Consider the following 21,965-nt stretch of genomic DNA (forward strand, 5'->3'; position numbering starts at 1 on the left):
ATGCACGGAGCCTCTGTGTATACAGGTTTTATATGCATCATGGCTTCCTTGCCAAACAGATGGATGAAAGCAGAGTTCTTCAAAGAACAGAGTAGAGCTTTCTCAGACCTCTCAACATCTTGCACAATCTCCCTCAAGCTCCCTAGACAGCTGACCTTCAAAATGTCATTAAAAATATGAAATATTAAAAGTACACTACTAGGAAGCAGCATCTGTGTTTTATACCCTAGTCCTTCCACAGCTCTTCAGAAGAAATCTGCCTTAAAGCATATATTGCTCAGAGGATGAAAGAGGATATAGTATGTTTGTGTCTGGTAACTTCCACAGTACATTTATTGAAATATTCATCACTTGGTCTAGTCTCTGAACTACTTCTGAATTGCTTATGCCGTTTTTGAGAAGACGCTTGCCATATAAAGACTTTGCATGTCATTATTCTTAACTACCATCCTTCTAACCAAGAAATCTTGCCAGAGGGGCTTTACTTCACAATCACAATAACTTTGCTTTTAGATTACTTAGGGTGAAACTGGGATGTTTTCCCTTCTCTTCCTACTAAAGGAGGAAAATGCTGTTAAGCAAATACCAGGCTGTTTTGCTAGATGACATGTGGTACTTACCATACTTTCTCAAGATGCTTCTCTTATATGCTAGGGGACTTCAGTTCTTTCCCATATGCAAAGTAAATACCCTACTGGAACCCATATTGGTAACAATGATTATTTGTGTTATTGCTTTTCTTCCCCATATCTGAAATAACTCTGCATAGTAGAGTTAAAGAGGGTTAAATTAGGTGATTGCTCTGAGAAAGAATGCAAGTATCCATAATGGGCTTAGACATAAGCAGGCTGGAAGAATGGCCTGATGAGCAATGCTGACTTCAGCTTTTTTCTGACCTGAGGGAGTGTACAATCCAATGTCCTTTCAACTTCTTCCAGCATGTCATTTACTTTAAGAAAGCAAACTGATGCTTTCTTTCATGCAGCTCTGTTCTGACCAACACTCCCCTGGGCAAAAAGGCAAGTATTATGTATCTGCAAACCCCGACACACTGAACACTGGCATTTGATCCGATCTTGTCAGACAAACTGCCAATAAAGCACATCTCTAGTACTCAGGCCTCACACCTGGGCAAGTTATGGTCCTGCTTCAAAAACCCGTAATACAGGAACACATCAAATTACTTACTGTGAAAAGTAAATTAATTGGGCACAATTCTATAAATCTTGTTCTAACATTTCCAGAAATCCTAAGCTATAAAGGCAGAAAGAAACCAAGCATAGAAAATTTCAGCCTAACAGTTGTCATGTTACAGGGCACTGAAAACAAGGACTCCTAATGAAGCAACTTTAGCTACAGGTGTCACCACCAACTCCACCTTCCCTAACACATCTCAGTCCCTCTCATCTACACAGCTGCTCATCACACCTAAGATAATCACTGTTATATAATCAGCCCCAGCACACAGCACTTGATATCAAAGTTGATGTCATGGTGATTTTGAAAAACAACGTTTCTATTAACATACTACCTCCAGCTCTCCCACCTGGATGACTGCAGACTGTCTCCCAGGATGTCCCAGTTCCTCCCTGCAGAGGTTTTTCACGTATCTTAATAATAATTCATAACATTTCTATGGCACCTTTTACTTTGACTCCCACTGACATATTCAGCTGTGACTTTTAGAGCAGCACTAATATTGCTGAAGCTATGATTGCCTTCAGTATGCACTAAGGCAATATTTGCAGGGAAAAGAAATATATTTTGCTGGAGTAATTAAGATCATTATTAAAAACGGACCACCTCACAGGCATGCAAGACCTTCTTCATGAACCCTGCTTTATTGTCCTTACTACAATTTTGCACTGGAAAGTACTTATTTAATGGCATGCTGGCCAAATATTTGATTGTGAATATGACCTAACAAAGTTTCTGGAGTTTAAAGTTTGGAAAGATTTTATATTTAGAACCAGAAGCAAAATGTAATCGAAGTAGAAGCGTATTTCCAAAAGCCCTTCTTCTCTCCCTCTCAGCACTACTATCTTCACTGATCTCTTTTCTCTTTTGATATATATAAAAATAAGTGCGGAACTATTTAAATTTTATGCAGAAAATTAAAAGGTGAATAAATACATGTCAGAACAAAGAAGACACTGTAGATCAATCTAATGCAGCAGCAATAAAGAAGAAAATGAGATAAAGTCACTTTACAGACCTTTTCCTAGCATTTATTTTTCCTACTGTCAGCAGTCACGTGCCTGACATACATTGGCCTACTCCCAGTCACATACAGGAAAGGCCAAAATACAGTGAATAAACAACAGTGAATACGGTCTAAAAAGCATAAAACACATTTTCCATTTGACATGGATAAAATAAGCTAAAAACTGAAATATCAATATGCTCAGCAGAGGAAGACATACAGATTTCTTCCATGGTCCCAGCAGCAGCTCCCCATCTCCACACACCTAACTTCTACTGCCAAGCATAGTTCAGCTTCTCATCCCTAACTGGCATCTCTGCTGGCTCTGTGAAAGGTCACGAGGATGGAAAGCGTGATGCAGGAGCCTGAGCAAATGAAAAATCCATTTCACATTTGCGAGGTCCTTTAATACCTATTTAGATGGCAGAAATCTTTTGTCACTGTTGAACTAAGGTCACTGAATCAAGAGCTTAAAATATAACCATATTTTTATCTCTCTGTCCAGATTCAAGGTCTCAAGGCCATCATGGTTTTTATGTAAGCAACCATGACATGCCTCCAACAGAGCTGTCATTTTATTCCTACACAACCAAAACATGGTTGCTGCGTGTTCAGGACCAGATATAAGCAGAAATGTCTCAAAAATGTATATAAACCTATGAAATCAGTTATTTTGCATCGCAATTCTTAAAACCATCCACTTTATTTCCCTGTTGCCTGCATTTGAGAGACAGTCGATCCAATCTGTGCAACAGAGATGTACATCCAGGACTGTCTGTCAAACAGCTAACTGTAATAGCCAGCATATTCCAATAAAAGCCAGTTCATATGACCTTCTGCATCTTTGTTTTACCAAGGCCAGAAACACTCCTGCTAAGCCATCTGTTTCTGTTATAAAAGCAGCAACACAAGGACACTGAAGAACGTGAGCTGTGCCTTAACAGTTTGGTCCTACTTGAGCCAAGGCAGCATACGGTCATGTTGTGTTTCATAAAGAAAATAATGCAACAAACCACTCCTAATTTCAGCTGAGGATAGTAGCCAGACTGTGTTAAAACACCTCTGCCAGTCATAGTAGCAATAACACTGATGATAAGAGAAATAACAGACCACAGTATCAGGCCATACTTATGTCTCTATAGCTTTTTATTTTCTAACAGTCACTCCATTACTTACATTGCACTATGGGGCTTTAACTCTGTACTGAAAGTGTTGCTAAATTGTTCCATCTTGATCAAGCACTATACATTTGTTCTGGAATAAAGTTATAACACATGTGAAAAGGGAGAGGAAAGGTAGATTACATGCTGACAAAAATAAATATTTCCTAGGAGCTATTTTCAGGCTGGGATCATTCAGGCTCTTGAATACGAGCAAAAAAAATCCACATGAGGACTATACATACAAATCCTGCTGTATAAACCTGAAAAACTCAAATAGAAGGCCTTTGATTTTCAGCTGCTTCTTTATGTTAGGAACACACTGCAGCCTCACACCCAGCTTGCCTTGAGTCCACATCCTTTGGATGTGAGCTGCACATCACAGTCAGTCACCAGGAGCCAGCAGTGTAACCCTTGGGGCCAAGAAGATCATTGGAATCCTGGGGTGTATTATAATGCGACGGACACAAATCAGAACTTAGGAAGTCCCATACAAATATAAGGAAAACTTCTTTACTGTGAGGGTGACAGCACTGGAACAGGCTGCTCAGAGAGGCCAAGTCTCCTCTGGAAATATTAAAAACCCACCTGGACAACTACCTGTGCAACCTGCTGTGGGGAACTGCTGTAGCAAGGGATTGGACTCAGTGATCTCCAGAGGACTCTTCCAATCCCTACAGTTCTGTGATTCTGTGACCCCACAACTAAATAAATCCCATATAATGGAGCAAGCCTCACACACATCTTTTGTCCTTGACTTGGCTGATAGACAAGTCAGATAAGGAAGCCTTTTCTGTTGATTTGTGCTATACAACAGGATAGCAGGACCATTCATATTGGAAGGGACTTTCTGATCATCTTGCCCATTGCTCCAGCTCAAGCAGAGTAAACTACAGCAGATTGCCAAAGACTATATTCAATCATGTTTTGAATATCTCCACAAATGGACATCTACATCATCACCGAGCAACATGATTCAGTACTGACAACCCTCACACTTGAAAGAAACACACAGTGTAGTGGGATGTGAGTGGGTCTCTCAACCACTGCGTCCCAGTGATCCTAGGTGCACAGAGACATCTCAGTGATGCCTGCTGAGAAGTGTTCATCCTTCATACTCACTCAGGAACTGTTACTTGCTGTGGTGGAGTGGGTAGAAGATCCACACTTAAATAAACACAATTTCTTGATTTAAGAAGTCACTGCATTCAGCAAACACTAGAGCATATGCTGGCACGAAGAACTGAATAATAAGCAGGTAGAATACAATATTTCACTCCAGTCCAGAAGCATATCACACAGAAACCCCACAAGCTTAAATCTGTAGCAATATTATTTAACCAACTACTAAATAACTGCAATTTGGCTGTTAAACTTGAAAGTTGGAGCACAATACATTAATGGCCTAACAAAAGGTAAAGCCAACCATACTTGTCTATTTGGAAACCTTTTTGCCTTAGTTCACTCATCTTGTAGCACATGTGGCATTATCTATCTATAATATCATATCTATATGAACAACCTGTATAACATACAGTCACTGTAGAACATTTACTGACAAACCACCACACTTAATAGTTCCCTGGCTGTAGCTGGCTCATTATGCAAGCTGAACTTTATATTTAAATACAGTGTGTGCACACAGCATGTATCTTGGTATTTGCTTTGGTCTTTTTTTTAAACATGTTGTTAAGGGAAAAGTGTTCCGCCATACAAACTGAAGGTACTAAACACAGTAAGCTACTGTCAGTCTTAAAACACAAACTAATTTTTTATAACTGCTATGTTGCATAAATAGATACTTGGAGTCTGTTTAGAAGTCGATTATTTATGTAGCGCTTTATAATACACTCTTCAGCAACAGTACTATTTTCATGCAAATTTGTACTGAATGTATTATTAAAATACACGCCTTTTGTCTAATATTCTTATTCACATGTGAATGGTTCAGTAGCGCTACTCTGATCAACATCAGTTTTGTAAATAAAATGGGCCCCATTCAGCTGTGTTACAAATACAGAGCTGTCAGAATATTTCGTAATTAATATTTCCTGTATTTCCAGAACACTGAGCAGATGATAACTTGGTAAAGATATTTCAGTACAGTGGCCAGAAGTCACTTCCCACTAATGGTGCCACAAGGTGCTTTGGTGCAGTATCTGGTTTCCTAAGATAGCGTGAAACCACAGATTTCATCTACATTTACTACAAACTTGGGCAGATCACTGGTGAAAATAAAGCCCTTTGGTTAAACCTGTTGTGCAGTTATACAGTCAATAGGCAAAGAGGTTAAACTGATGTTTCATATGAAGGATTATTGTGATAGAAAGATAATCTACAATAAATGGGAAATGCTCACCAATGTTGAAGGTTCACAGTAAACTTCACACAGGAGTGACTTCCAGAGAAAGAGATCCTGTCTTAGCAGCAGTCAGTCCTTAAACGAGATCTGGGAGAGGTGCAGCCAGGCTCCACCCCTTCTGGTAGCACAGCTGAATTGCCTTCACCTGTGCTCCTGCAGCTGACTCACTGCTTGCCTCAGGTGGTCAATCAGAGGTTCAGGCTGTGATCAACAGTTCCCCATACACCTATGGTCTCCAGCACTTCTTTTTATGTTAATAATATTTGGTAGGTTTTTGGACTAGATGATCATAGAAGTCTTTTCCAACCTAAATGAGTCAATGACCACAGAATGTCACCTTATTTGTTAGGGCTCAGCCTTAGGCAAACCTTTTACATTGAATGGGAAAATTAATACTTATGGGAGGAACTCTGGGACCTAAATCAAACTCAAGTAATCAATTTCCAAATAAACTGCAGACATGGTGCAGTTTTCAGAGAGACCAAGAGTCTCTTATGCTAAGTTTTACAAATTACAGTATGAGGTACAGCAGAAAAAAAATTCTCATGTTAGGCATTAGTCTACTACAATTCCTAAAACTGGCATTGAGGCAAAGAAACCTGAATAATGTACTAGACTAGATATTATATTTTAAAATATTTTCAATGTCAACATTGTATAGCTGGAAGTATACAGCCAAAAGAAAAAAAAATAATAATAAAAAATTGAATTCTTCTGCTCACTTAATTCTGATGTTTTGCTTCTGATGCAGCCAAAAGTATAATGGTCTTTACATTCAGAAAGTACATCAGAGAGGCCACAGCAGCAGCCCTGTGTGACAACTGGCTGTCAATGTAAAACTGTCAGGGACAGGAGAGCAGTGCAGTCTCTTGGCCCATTCGGTCCTTGTTTTCCCTTCAAAACTGACAATAATTATTGTGTCTTGGGACTATGAGGTAGATAGCTATCCCAGTAAAAGAAAGCATTCAGAGGAAAGCAGCTGTAGATTTGGTGTTAACAAGTGGTGACCTGCTGAAGGGATCGATGAACATATACAAATCCCAGTGGCACTCAGCCTGCTTTTTAACACACACCAATTTGATATTCATTTCTGATTTTATTACAAGTGAACTTTTCAAACTCCTGCTCCTATTTCTGGCAGCATAACTTTGCATTCTGTATTATACATGTATAAAGAGCAAGATAATCATGTATATTTTCTGCTCAGGCAATTGAGTAAGCAGTGGGTGTTCACATATGTGTAAATGCATATGCTTGAGCGCTCATCCATACTAACATTTTGGTTTGACAGTGGCTAGCTCTATGGGCAAGCCATCAGAAGACAGGTTGAGGCACAGTAAGGAAACCTGTCCCATCTGCAAAATGGAAGTGATCATGAGCTGTCAACAGAGACTGAGCTCACAAAGAACTTGAATCTCACAATGCAGTAGTGCATAAAAGGCCATGCCGTTAGAGAAAATCCTATAAATATAGCCATTTGTCATCACAGTATTGCATCCTTTATTCAAGTGTCTAACATAGAAACAAGCAAGCAAAAAAAATGCAGCTGTCCAAAATCTTTACCATCTGATCTGTAACTCAATGACCACTATTAAAACCCAGGAATCCTTTTGCAACCAGCCTTATGCACCAGTAATGCTATCTGCTTTTTCCTGCCAGCTCAGGTTTTTGTGTCCGAGTGGAGTATTGCAGCTGACACCATTTCTTTTCTCTGAAGAGCAGGGAAAGCAGAAATCTTCTGAGTTTTGCTTCTCTGACTGTGCAGAGGATCTGAGAAAGCTGGGAGTACAGGTGGGCAATGCAGTGTGCACAAACATGCCTCTGACCCCATCAAGTCACCCAATAGAAGATGTAGAAGGGACACTTGAGCTGTTAGATTCCCTAAGGTATCAGATAACAGATACATCTTTCTACCACAGGAATTTTTATTTTCATGTATTTAGCCTAAAATGAGAACATCTGTGGAGCTTTTGGCACTGACAGCAGGCCCTGCCCACTGGATCACAGTTGATGACCCTCCAGACAAGGGCTTGGATTACGGTGTGACTCTAGAACTGTACTATTCAGCAACTAGAAAATGCTGCAGTTTGCATGGGGAGGGTACAAATGAGCTCTGTTCCATCATGGCACTTTATTTCCTGAGCTTGGATAGCTCCTGACAAGAAAAAGGATTTGCATCCCAGCAGCATTCAACACCCACAGACCCTGACATATTTAGCAAGAGGTACAGTGATTCAGCACACAGAAGAAGGATTAAAAATAGTGTCGTTGTGGCTAAATTGCCTCCACTGTGTCTCTAAACACTGACAACCTCAAAGCAGCCACTTACGAAACCTGAAAACTATCTGCAATTGCAATTGCATGTCCACAACCAAAGGTCATGAGACATCCTCCAGACATGAATGCAACAAGCGAAAAGCCAACAATAATCAGACAAAAGAGCCTGATGGTAGTTACTGATCAAAATCATGCTTCCTATTCTATGCACTGCAGCTTTAAAGAGGAATGAGTTAAAAAAAAAAAAGCAAGAAGATTGAAGCGCAGCGTAAGCTTAGTGGCATCACTGTGCCCCAGGATACCACAGAATGGATACAGATATACAAAGACTGATTCTGACTTCACTATCTGCAATCAATGTATTTGCTTCGGGATAAAACATCCATAATCAATACTGAAGGAATGCCAGACAGTGCCACTCATACTTGAGTGACTGATCAAGAAATAATTCATCCCCATGCAAAGCTTACCCTTGTGCATCTGCCAAGGTCAGTGCCACTCTTGGTTATCAGCCGCTCTAAGGGCTGGCTGACTTAAAACTGCCTAGAGCAAGCTTTAAACTTACATACCCCACTTCTTTGACAAAATGTCTGTGTCTTGCTTTATCTAAGTTTGCAGTCCCCTGATAATGCAAGGCACGTTCTTCCCCTGTATTCCATATTCTCCACCCTTTATCTGAGCCCTCTTTGGCTCAGACACATCTCCCATATGTAGCACAATGAGGCTTGATTATGGAGAACATATGAGTATCACTGAATTGACATTCATCATCATACATCCTTCTTAAGAAATAATTCAAATTAGGTCTAAAAACTGTTAAGGTGGGGTTTTCTTATTATTTATTACTTTTACTCTTTTTCCCCAAGAAGAGGTTTCTGTATGTGCCATTTCCCACTGCAATTTAAAAGAAAAGTAAATCTTTTCTTCACGTTCATGTACGTACATGCAGTAATCTCCTTATCAAATACGTTGCATAGCCACTATGAGCTACTATCTAAGACCTAAAACACATGTAATCTGAATGAAGCCTTTTGCTTTGGTCATCCTGTTAGCAAGTATCCAAAAGCCAGCAGCACCTCACCAGTCTGCCCTGTCTCTCAGAGCAGCTCAGGATTTGAGTTCTCCTCCACATGCAATAAAATCAGTCACCTTTTCTACTTTGACTATTCCCAGCAACAGTTCAAGTCCCAAAGTGTCTAAGCAAGGACCCCTGCCACACAGGAACTCAAATAATGAGGCTGCTATGAAAGGAAACCAAAGAGATGCGTAGCATCTTGCTCAAGTCCGACTGAGAACAGAAACACAAAAGTTAAACCTCTCACTAAGACCAGCTTGTTCAACAAAACCTTAACAAAAGACACAACTTTTCCTGGTAAGGAAAGATGAACCTTTGATCTGCTACCTCCCCTTCAGAGCTAAAAATAATAGTGAGTCATGCCAGCAGCAGTGTTGCTGTTTAGCTTTACAAATTTGGGTCATTAGGCTTATACGTACAGACTGATTCTAATCCTGCCACACATTAAATGACAGTAAGAACATCACCACCAGAAAGGGGACTCCTTGGTTTCAAAACTCAACGCATAGTTCAAAATTAAACAAAATCGACAGTCAAATTCAATATGGGAGTCAAGACTGAAATTACTACTACCACTGGGAAGTGTCTTGTAACTTCCCAGAGAATCTCCAAAAAAAGGCACCCATCCAACCATTCATTTTATTTTGAAAATGGGTCAGGGGAGGAAATAACTGGACTGACAAGACTCCATGGGAAAAGGACAAGAATGAGTGGTCTTCAGATGTTGAAAGGAGAGGCTGTATAGCCTACAAAAGTAGTAGAGAAGGTACTATGGAATTGCTGAAACCTGCTTCTTCAACTGAGTATAATGAAGAAGCCAAGGGCAGGAGTGCCTAAAGGAAGAATTCTTGGCCCCAGAGCTGGGAAACAGCTGGACAAATGGGAAGTGCTGGACTTTAAGGCATCCCTTCTACCAGTACATACAAAGAGCTGGTTGAAGTAGGAGTCAGCATCCTCCACACAGCTTAAGGCCATTTCACAGTTAGGTCTCCTCACAGAGTATGGATTGGGCAAGACAGAGAACAGATGGGCAGATTTCACCCACCTGCCCAGCAACAGGAAATTTTACCAGATAGTAGCATGGACACAGACTCAGTGTGGTACCAAGACAGACGGCCTCCCAAGGAGCACATCAGAGAGCAAAGCACTGGAACCTCCCAGCTGGGCTGGTAGAACTGCCCATCTACATCAGACAGATGCCTCTGAGCCACATCTGGACTCTTATTTTAGAACAATGTCATAAGGCCAAATCTCTTCATCTCATACGACCTCCGGTCATCCCTACCTCTTCAACTGTCACGGTCAAGTGAAAGAGACAAAGTCAAAGAACCAAAGATCCCTTGTAGGTACTGGCAGTGATGCTGGCTGGTCAGAGCCCAAAGGACTGCTTCTAAGGGAAAAAGGAAATTCGCAGAAGAAATGGAAACTTGATAAAAAGGAAAACTCCCAAAGCATCATCCTATTTCCACAGAAGTTCACATCAGGCGAAAAACAGCAAATGATATTTCCAAGGCAGCGAATAGCAGCATTGTGTTAATACCCTCAATAAGCTGCCATTCATGTTGGCTCCTGAAACTCTGCTGCAGCTGCTTGCGCTGCTTCAGTTCCGTAGGTTTGATGATAACAGAATCACCTGACTGCAGAGAAAAAAAAAATCAGCATTCAGAGATTTTCTTCTAACTGTGTCTGTGTATACAGCATCAAAGGACTTTTTTTCTCTATTAAAACTACCAAAGAATTAAACAGATTCAACTATGTCAAAAATTGACCTTAAGCATCAAGTGTCAAGGTGAATACAGAGTTGCAACATTGTTCCCTTGGGAGAAATAATTATCAGACTTCAGATTAGACAAATAACAACCTTCTTCGAAAGTCTGCATTTTCAAAACGGTTTTAAACAGGTCAGGAAGGCCAATGGAATGAAATCATATACCTGAGATACTAATGCAGTGCAGTGAAATCTTTTTAGCTGACATAATCTTGAGCTCCTTTAAATGAGCGCTTCCTTGTATTTTCATAATCGTATAATGCTGACATTGTAAAAAAACAAACAAACAAACAAACAATCAACATTGTACATACCATTTTTCACTCTGTTTTATCAAGTGAGATTCCCTCCAAGTGATAAACTTGCCCTGGCAGACACCCTAGCTTTCTGAACTGAACAGACCAACTTGCTCTAAGGACAAGGTTTTGAAGAGGCTGAAGGTTGAAGAGATCTTCTTGGTTGGGAAAAACAAGATCCCCCTTCTGCTGGTCTCTAAGACAAACACGCTGGATGAGGGCATCTGCAGCAGATAAACAACAGGCGACAAGCAGGGAATGTCTCTGCTGTACCCGAAACATGGACTCTGCCATTTGAGCAACAATTCTTTAAAAAGGGAAGAGGCTGAGGCCTGAAAAGACCCCACTCTTTGGAATGTGAACCATAGAGGGTGAGGAAGAGTTTTAAAGTGTGGGTATTACACTGGGACGGGTATCTGAATAATGCCAGAAGGCCACACTACAGTGGAGTGCTCTCATTTTTACCACTACTCATAACGACACCATTTTATCTTAATTCTTTCAAGATCGCTTCTAAGCTAGTAATTGCAATCAAGCTATTTTACAAGTCCAATTTACAGGAGACCAAATTATTTATTATTTATTTTCAGTTCTAAGTGGATCATTTGTGTTTTCTCTGAGTAAAATGATGCGTAGAAAACATCTCTAAAAATGTCAACTGTTTGTCTAAGTAGAGCAATACAGAAAAATGACTCTGCCTCACAAGCACCCGTGATTTTCAGAATACAAATCATTACTACACAAACACAGTAATAGCACGTAGGCTTATACATGGTATTAGAAACAGATGAAAGACATACTCCTCGCTGTGAAGTTCTTACAGCTAAAAGATCCAATTTCCTCAAGCAAGAAGTCTTCTCAGTTTCAATCCCCACACCATCGCAGTCCTTCCTTATTAATTCAGCTCCGCACATTGTTTTAAATGGCTCAGATTTATCTTTCAGCCTAAGAAAGACATGATTTCCCACACATTGCCTAATATTCTCAATCCACCGCTGCTTGTGCCTCTCAGATTGCTGAAGGACACAGTCTTCCTGGATAGCCACCACCAGTGCTCCTTTTACTGATTGTAGGAACTCAGGCATAGAAGCAGATCAGCTCTAAGTAGCTGATCCTTAAATCTCCCATTAAAACTGTTTATTTGCAAATACAGATGGAAGTCTTAAACAACTGACTTGCTTTTGTGAGGATCTCAAGTACCACGGGCCATTCAGTACATACAAATTCACTCAAGTCTACAGAAATAAAATACAAATTCACTCTGGTGCAATTTAGTGTGGGATTAACCAGACTGTTTGCACTGTGATCAAGTACAAACGATTGGTCTAATGTCCCCAAAGATAACAGACTACGTAAATAGGCACTTTTTATTAGGAGGTCCCCAGATTCATTCCTCATTCTTTCCAATCATAGCTTTGGAAAATCCTTGTAACTCCTTCCAAACTAGCAAGGCTGCTGGTTTGATGGCAGCTGATAAGATACCTGATCTAGTGCTAAAGACAAACTTTGCCATCATCTTAACTAAACCAGAAAAAATGTAAGTTAAACCATGAAGAACCATGCCAACTCCTTCTGCACCAGCAGCAATATATTAACGTAGGGTACAAACTAAGTCTTAGCTCTTGGACTGTTAACTAATTGCTAGTTTTTCAGAGACATTTTGCTGGGCAGGGGCAGTCGGGGTTCTTCCAGTCCTAATCGAGGGAAGCAGCAGCACTCAGGACAGGCAGAGCCACAGCACTGGTACACCAGCAGAGGATATCAGAAAAAAAAGAAGTATCAGAAAAACCCTCTCAGTGGTTGAGAAAGTAAAGTGCTCAAATAGATAACCAGGGAAACTGTAGTTTCCAACAAAAAAATCTTGAGTTACTTCACTGACATACATCCAAGAGTCCTGGCCATGGGCTGAAGGATGAGTCTCAAGTGCTTCTGAGGTCTCTTCCAGTCCCATTTCTATAACTCTGCTCTCAAACTTATTGCCCTACCTACCTCCAGAAACACAGAAATAACGACAGAAGAGAGAACAGTGCACCTAGATTACAGGCTTGTACTTCTGTGCATCATCTCCTCTCTCCCAGAATGTACAAGGACTTTTCTCTTGAAACTGTGTAGTGCTCTTCAGCCTTCTGACAAATCAACTATGCATGCTGGCATTCTGCACTACCAAAAAAGATCTGAAGGCTTTGTTCTTTCAACCACTTCGTTTCAGTTTGTTCTCCAGGACTCAGGACTGAGAGTCCAGCAAAACAGCAATTCTCTTGATTCATGGTTGTATTGTGTTCTGCGTTTTCTCTTTGGTGGTGCACAAAGGTGTATTTTTAGGGCACTATCTCACAATCCCCTTGATAACCCAACTTCTAAGTAATCTAATCCGTAGCAACCTAACCTATTTTTTTTTTCTTCAGTCCATTGTAAGCCTTGTCTCCTCTTTTCAGTTTCCAAGTGAACCCAACCTTTTTAAAGATTTTGTACATTTTTACTGAGCACAGAATTGAGCTTTACTTAGAAGTTCTGTTGCACCCCTGTCCTGGGCACGCTTCTCATCTCCACATTTCATACAACTTCACCACCTGCAGTCAGAGATTTCCCGCTGCAATCAGCAAGGAATCAGTCACTGTATCTATTTAATCCTTCTATGTACTCTACATTATAACTTATGTTTCATGAGCAAACAGAGCTTTGTGGTCATGCAGTGCTCTTCCCCTGCCTAACAGCAGAAGTATGGTAGAACAGTTTTAAAGGCACATGTAATGCTTTTCTAATGTTCTTCCGTGTAAACTATCATCGTGAACCACATGATCCAGCAAGGCAGAAACATTTCCTTTAATGTGTGCTTCTCACTATGAGAAACTGCATGATACAGTTTTTCAGTGCTTGACCCTAACTTACAATTTTTCATTATTTTTTGTTATTATTATTCAGGAGGAGATGCCTTCAGGGTCTGGAAAAATGCCTTATGCTATATCAAACATAAAGGAATCAGGCAAATAAGCTACACTGGAAAAGCTGCCTCTGTGATTTGCTTAAGTAGCAGTTTACAAGAATAGGAAATCTGCTGCTCATTTCAGTTAGAGGAGAGTCACAATCAAGAATTCCTACTATAAAGGCTGTGCCATACAAATGGGAATTAAGTATTTCCCCAAGTTATATTTATAAAAGAAAGTGCTAGACTAAGACCCAGAGGATCTCTTCTCAGTCTACAGAAGGATTTGTTTCTTATGTGAAACGCGTCTTTAAGTTGCTGAGTCTTTCCAATGAGCAGAAGATCAACCCAGTATGGGCACCACACAGTTCGGAAATCGATATGAGCAGCTAAAAGGCCATGGGAGTCAAGAGTGACCTATCAGGAGCATGAATGCATGTTCTGTGCCAGCAGGTGCACAATATGTGCAGATGGCATCAAACTCTTCCGCTGGCCTCAATATGCAAGGAAAAAAACACTCGAGTTTGGGCAAATCCCACATGCAACCCAGACGCTGGGAGTGTAAGACAGTCAAAAGTTGCAAATGTGCATACTGACAATTGCTACGATGCACGGCTCCGCTATGAAAACTACTAGATGTACTGCTTGAAATTTGCTTCATTATGCTCTACTTGTGCCAAGTCAAAGAAAGAGGCTGAGAAGAAGATGTAAAGCCATGCGAGGAGATGCCTGTTTTACAGTTAAATTGCTGAATTTGGTATGATGCATATACCTTCAGTCCCCTTAATACATAAGCAAAGCTAATTTTTACACTTGCTGAATCCAATTGTACACACTACACCACTTAATCCCGCAAGCTCATTTTCTGACCAATTTAAGTTAACCACTCGATGCAGCTCAGTTTTTCTTTCATATTAGCACTCACATACAGCAAATATGAACTTCGGCGATGATTGATTGTCCTTTTCTTGCTTAAAACCTCATAGAAAAGCACAGCACAAGTGTAATGCTTTCTAATTTAAAAAATAACATGTGTTTCCTTGATAAAGGATTAATTTGAACCAGAAGTAGGTACTTGGAAAAAACACTGGAGCATATGACCCATGCTAAGAAAAAATAAATAAATCCAAATAACAACAACGAAGAAAGATAACTTCTTCCTAATCTTCATATATTTACAACACTATTCAATTAATAACCAATACTAAAAAAAAGTAAATAATAATAATAAAGTAAAATGAGTTAAAGAACCATTCACTGCGGTAAACTTCAGCTTATAGTTTGTCAAAATTCATATTTCTCACTCCTGTCACATTTTCTTTGAAGTAAATCACTTATCTACTTTATAGATGAGAAAAATCAAACAAAGAATAAATAAGTCCTTTTTCTAAAGCTATAATCATCCATAACACAGAGATCATAATACAGACTCTTGTGATTTTGGAAGCAAGAAAGCCAATGGAGAAACTAACCTCAGACTCCATATCCCATGGTAAATCAGGGCCATACCTCCATACTGCAGGGTGCTAACACCCATATCTTGCAAGGCTGCAGGTGGGAGGATGTGCCACTACAACAGATGATGAGCTCTCATCCTTGGATGCTGCTGGCCTTGCCACATGGAACTGAAGTGTCAACTTCAGCCTCAGAGAAGGGAAGGGAAGCTGCATGGGGCAGATATAGGATCAGAACTGATATACGTCCAGGACGTGTGAAATCTGTTCCTTGCAGAATATCCAGATCCTCCTCCAATGAGCTAGAAGGTTAAGAAAACACTGCAACCTACCTGATGATTTTGCAAAATGTGAGGATAATTCTAGGCTAAAATGACTGTTTTGCTTGACAAATGATGCAGACGCTGAAAGGGAGTGAGTAAAATGCATTCACTACAGACTTAGAGTTTATCAGGAAGCATTCTGGCGTTTCATAGAACCGTTTTTATAAATAATGCCAAAAGTTTATATAAAGCAGTTACAGGGAAACTTTGATTGCTTTCTCTTGCTGAAAGCAAGGTAGGCAGGTAGACAAAAGGTAAGTTCTAGTGCAAGTCTTCATCACTACCACACAGAAAATTCATCTTATTTCAAGTATACCACTCTTAGAAAGCCAATTGATCTGGTTTTGGTAGCCACTACTTCCAAAGGCAAGCATAACCACGACTCCAACGCAACACATGAAAACAACAAAGCTACAAAAATTCACCTTTAGACTGGGAAAAAAAACACTACTGTGCATTTTATCATCGGTATTCAACGCAATGTTTAAAGACTACACAACACACTGACTTTGTTTGCCACCCTGCACAGTGCTGTGTGTTTCCCATCTTAAAAGCACCCAGTGATGTGAAGGGATGCTGCCTGCAGAGCACATGCCCAGAGGAACTCAACAGTTGGATTACAACACCCAAAAAGCAGCGGATCAGACATCCCCAACCCAAAGCTGTGGGCAGGGTTGCCCCTGCCCAGAAGGGCACTATCATGCCTTGAGACAAGGCCTGGTGACAGCCCAAGGCCTGCTCCATACCTACAGAGATTCAGGTCCTTGGGTGATGCAGCCCCGATCCTCCTCATGGACCCTGCAGGGGATCAGTGCTGCAGGACAACACCGACCCAAGAAAATAAAGCCTACCATTACTAGCCCTCCCAACCTGCTCCCGCTTTCTTCTTTTCTTTAATACAGAATTACGTCAAAAAGTAGGATAAACAAAGATGATGAGATGAAAGCCGCAAGCTGGAGTATGAGAGATTTACTTTATCCTCAGTGTCAGCAAACTTAAATACATCTGGGAGGAATCAGGCGTATTGACATCTGAAAGGTTTGTTCATCTAAGTTCACTTCTATAGCAAATTTTCTGCTAGATCCTCTTGGAGAAAGTCAGAATGTAATAAACAGAGTTATTCTCCGTAGGGTTATTGACAAGAAAAAAAAAAGAGTCATAAGTAGTATTGATTTGGGGTGAAATGGTAGAACGTGACAATCAATAGGGCTTAGTCAGACAGAAAATAGACAGAGTCACGCAAGTCATGACAGGGTTGTTACAGGAGCCAGTTCTATCAGATAAAGAAGGGAGGAAGCTATAACTGGGATCCAAATGTAAGCAGCGGATGGATTTACAGAAAAAAGCTAAACCATTCATTTTCATTATTAATATGCAAGATGCTTTTTATTTTAACGTATTGTCAATGCTTTTTTTCTAAAGCTTTTGAAACAAATTCTTCCCACCTCCATAGTATTTTTATTAAATGTCATCAGAGCTCTTTTCAAATTCCCTGTGAGAAGTATGATTATCCTTATTTAACAGATAATGAGAAGATATAAAGAGAGCGGGGCCACATTTTCCAAAGCAGTCGGTAGCGCCGTGTGCCTTCTATCTGCATTCACAAACCCACAGAACATGAGTCCTGAAGAAACAATAGATGCAAAGGTCCAAGGAAGCCACAGCTTTGGTTGGTGACAGAGAGTGCTTGGAAGTTGTCAAACTCTGGGTCGCGGACTGAGGAACCAGAGCTGAGCCTTCACAGGAAGCCACGCAAGCAAAGCGAGCTCGCTCACAGGTATAAATAGGCCATAAAATAGGAGGAATCCTAAAGTGCAGTTCTCTGATCTAATTACAAAAGTCATTATTTTACCTCTTGGATGATTCAGGGTAAAAAAACCATCAACAACTGTATATTCTATCACATAAAAGATCTGTGTGCTTACAGGTATTTCTATAGTGCGTAACTTCCCATTACAACCCCACAGAAAATAACAGCAGCAATAACTTAGAAGGAGCAATGAATCTTTCCTACTGGTTATTTTAGCCATGCACAAGCGGTCAGTGTATAACCTTTCCCTAGACTCTGGGCAAGATTTTAGTCTTGAAAGATCCTAAAATGCCTTTCAAACGTAATTTGATACAGAATCAGCCACATCACCAAGGTGAACAGCAGCAGTGTTAATAGCAACCAGCATCACGGAAGAATTTACAGCAGGCTGTGATGAAAACTACTACATCCAAGGGAGACATAAACTGCATCTTGAGGAACCTCTTGCACTGCTCAGCCAACTAAATGCTGACAAGCAAACTGCAGTATGCACACGGCTCTGGGGAGAAGGGGGTCCTTGGGCCACACTCTGTTTTATGAATGGAGCCATAAAAAGGAAGTCGGGGAACGACTGCAATTGCATGGAACGCACAAGAATGGCAATCCCTACACTGGAAGGCAAGCTGGCCAGGAAACCACGGGAAACACAGGAGCACAAAATGCTACTGATTTCTAAAGAGGGGTTCTCAGAGACTGCAACAGTTTAAAAGCTTGTTTAGCTGGAATCACATTTGCAGTCATGGGATTTCTATTGGAAAATAGCATTACAGTCCTGAGAGAGAATTACGACTGAATAGAATCAGAAGGAGGATGGACAGGGCGACCTCCCCAGGTCCTCACCGGCCGTATTTCAGCAGTTCTATGGTCAGTGGCAGAAAATGCTTCAGGATCAGAGCTGCTGGCTCTTAGGCATTCCAAATATTTTGGCACGACTCTCTGGCATAAGAAGCCCGTGCAATTATTGTATCAAACACTGCCTGCCATTAGCGATGTGATTCAATCACGAGCCGCCTTATTCCCCCTGTACAAAAATATATCACCATGCCGAAATGGGAAGCTGCTCTCGTTATCACAGCTAAGTTCATTCTGCAGCAAAGCAGTTTACTTTAAGACTTTTCCCGCAATCCACGTCTAATTACGGAATCAGTTTCAAGCAATTCTGTAATTAAATGTACCTGCTCGAAATATCTCAGAGGCTCAGTACTTTAAAAAGACAGCGTACAAACGTAATTAAAACGAAAAAGGCCAACTGCGACTCGGTCCTTCCTCCAGGAGGAGAGCGCTGAAGGACGTTACAAGCGTTCCTTTTTGGACCCAAACCACCTTCTCCCACCCTGCATTTCTGTTCGGGGACTGCCACCGAGAGTGATCCGAGGGGATGTCCGAGGGGCACCGGGCTGGGGGAAGCCTATTTAAAATAATGGTGCTAAATAAAACCAGAATCGCTCCGTACTCACGCGGTGCTCCGCTCCCCGGCAGGGACCCGGCTGAGGCTGCCTCCTCCCGGGGGGCGCACGCGGGGTGACCCGGAGGGGGGATTCCCCGCTTCGCTCCCCTCGGGGCCGCACAGGGAGGAAGTTTCCCAGCTCCTCGCTCCCCCCTCCTCCCGCCCCCCCCCCACCCCGGAGGCTCCGCGGGGCAGTGGGTGGTTCAGCCCGGTCGCCGGACGGAGCGGGGGCCGCCGCCGCTCACTCACCGCCCGCCGCCGGCCCCGGGCCGAGACTCAGCGCCAGCCGCAGCCAGAGCGCGGCGGCCAGCGCCCGCCGCCTCGCCGCCGGGAGGGCACCGCCGCCGCTCGCCTGCTTGCCATGACACATCTTCTGCCCGCCGCGGGCATCCGGGGCGCCGCCGCCGCCTGCAACGAGAGAGCCGCGCCGCTCCGCCGCCTCGCCGCTGCCCGGGGCTGCGCGCCGGCTCCGCGGGGCGCCCCCGCCGCCGCCTCCGCTCCCCGCGGCGCCGTCAGCGGCCCCGCGCCGCCCCCCGGGGCCCCTCCGCCGTTGCGGCTGGGCGGCACGCAGGCGGGCGGCCCCGCGGACGCGCGCAGGCACACGCGCGCGCGGCTCTGCCCTACCTGCGCGGGGGGCGGCGGGCAGCCGCAGCGCGCACCTGCCCGGCCCCGGGGAGTCCGGCGCTGCGGGACCGGGAGGCGCCGCCGCTCGCACGCATGGCTGCCGCGGGGCTCCGACCCCGAGGGGGTCGCGGAGCGGGCGGCCGTTAGGAAGCGGCAGCCGGGAGGATCGAGTCGGTCTGAAATTCGCCGCCACGCAGCAGTGAGTCAAACGCTGTCTCATGTCTACGGCGGCGGTGGCTGTTTCCTGCTGCCACCTACAGCGTGCCGAGCTCGGGGCATTTCCCCGCTCCGCGCCGGCGGTAACCAAGGTGTCTTCTGGGCAGGGAAGGACCGACGGACCCGTGAGGGATCCCGAAGGAATTCTACCCCGATGGGATGGGAATCAGCTTAAAGGTCGCAACGAGAGGAAAGACGCTAGAGACAAAACATCCCGAAGCAAGGCCATATCCAAAGACTTGCGGGCTCCAACCAACAGCCCTATTGTGGAAATAGCATACCTTGGTGCTTTGGGGTGAATATCCCGTGCTGTTAGAAGTACGCATAGGGCTTGAGTCCCATTCGAGTTTCAGCTACCTGATGCTGGCTCCTCCAAGCTCAAAGCAATTCAAGGGGGATTTTAGCTCAAGTCAGTGCATCATGCATTGGCTAAAGAGCAGTGTAAGAAGAGTAGTTCTTTATACTCTCGTCTGGAGAGAATGGGCATCTCGTAGGGAATACAGGTCTTCCATTAAGGAAAGGAAAGTATGTTGCTGATTTTCAGCCTAGTGACTATTTTATCGCTTTGCTGCTCCTTTTCAACAAGAAAATGTGGAAGTTGTAGAGCTTTTTCACCCAAGCTTGACCAGGTGACGTTCACCTCCTCAGCCAGCCCAGCAAGGTTACTGACAGGTCACCTAAGCCGAGTAAATAGGACACAGGTGCAGTTATTTGATGGAGATGCTTCCGAGGCAATAAGCTGTTGGCTGCTACAGGTGGCAGGACTGAGCAATGAAACCACGATTTCTGTTCTCTGTAATAGGAGACCCTTCTCTTTGCATCACTGGTTTGATAGCTCTGAGTTTTGAAGTCAAAACAGCAAAAGGTAACATCCCTAGCAAGGTAGCACCACTCCTGTTTCATGCAGGTTAAAATGCAAAGATTTCAGCGCAGATGGGGGCGCTATACCCTGGTACAGACTGCATGAGGAAGAAGAAATGGGTGAAATAATGTCCGTACTGATAGCTCCCACTTAACCCCTAATTCTGCAGTCGGCTCCTTCACCTGGGTGTGTAGTTCTGCTGGATCAAAACATGCAGCCAAACAGATCCAACCCCAAAAGTGATCTCTCTCTCCAGGCCAAGTAACAGAAGCCCTGCACGGAACTAAACACCAAGCCCACTCTTAGAGCATTTCGCCTAGAGTCTGCTCACAGGCCATTATATCGTGACAGATATTTGTCCTTATGGTATGATATAATATTTGTCAGGCCTGAGCTTGCTCAGGACCAGGGGACACACACAGGGCTGTGTGTGACTGGCACCAGCAGAGCACTCTGTGTGCCAGCCAGCTCAGGCTTTCCACAGTGCAAACTGTGTGCAAACTAGGTCAGCCTTTGCTCAGAATAATGTGGTCCTACCCGTGTTTGTTGGATAACTTCACAGAGCTCTCATCCAGAAACTGGGAAATTCTGCAGTCTGAAGGATTCCAAACCTCTCTCTCCTACCTTTTGTCAGAGCGTAGATGCTTTAAGCACTGCAACTGTGAGTTGTATATGAGAACTTCAGACGGTTCTAGGATGCACAGTCTCATTTTTCTTTATTAAATTATTATCACAGCATTAGCTCCAGCTGCCTAACATTTCCAAGTTTGGTATGGGAGATACCATAGGCCAGAGAGCATTTCCTGGCAGTAGCTTGCATACAGTTTCTCAGTTTTAGAAAGGAAAGAACATTAATGATATGGACATCAACCCTCCTGTGCCAGCTAGTCCCACTGGCTTTTACCTGCTCATAAACAAAGTCAGAAGGAACTGTCCCAGTGATGTGGCTGTTGGGTAGGTTCTTTGGCTAGATTCTGGTAAGGATGAAGGGATACGGTGGTAACTGGAGCTAAGGAGACTGGGACAAGCTATTTGTAGTAGTGCAAGATAGTAAATAAGACAGCAAGGCAGGTTACTTGCAGTTGACTGAGTATAGGGGTGCTCAGTCCATGAGGAAACATGCAGTTTACTTCAGAAGCCCGCAATGAATTAATCTAAAATCAAA

At 42.8% G+C, this 21,965-nt stretch overlaps 1 protein-coding gene across 1 annotated transcript in view; it reads right to left on the reverse strand.

The window, feature by feature from the left end:
• Window positions 1-19,574, reverse strand: part of SUSD4 (sushi domain containing 4) — a 65,910-nt gene extending 46,336 nt beyond the window's left edge. The window contains exon 1 of the mRNA XM_072332327.1: window positions 19,348-19,574. Coding sequence (XP_072188428.1) covers window positions 19,348-19,468 — 121 coding nt within the window. The 5' untranslated portion in view covers window positions 19,469-19,574. The remainder of the gene's footprint in view (window positions 1-19,347) is intronic.
• Window positions 19,575-21,965: the final 2,391 nt, after the last annotated feature.

This window comes from Excalfactoria chinensis, chromosome 3 (assembly GCF_039878825.1).
Source record: "Excalfactoria chinensis isolate bCotChi1 chromosome 3, bCotChi1.hap2, whole genome shotgun sequence".
NCBI lineage: Eukaryota > Metazoa > Chordata > Aves > Galliformes > Phasianidae > Excalfactoria > Excalfactoria chinensis.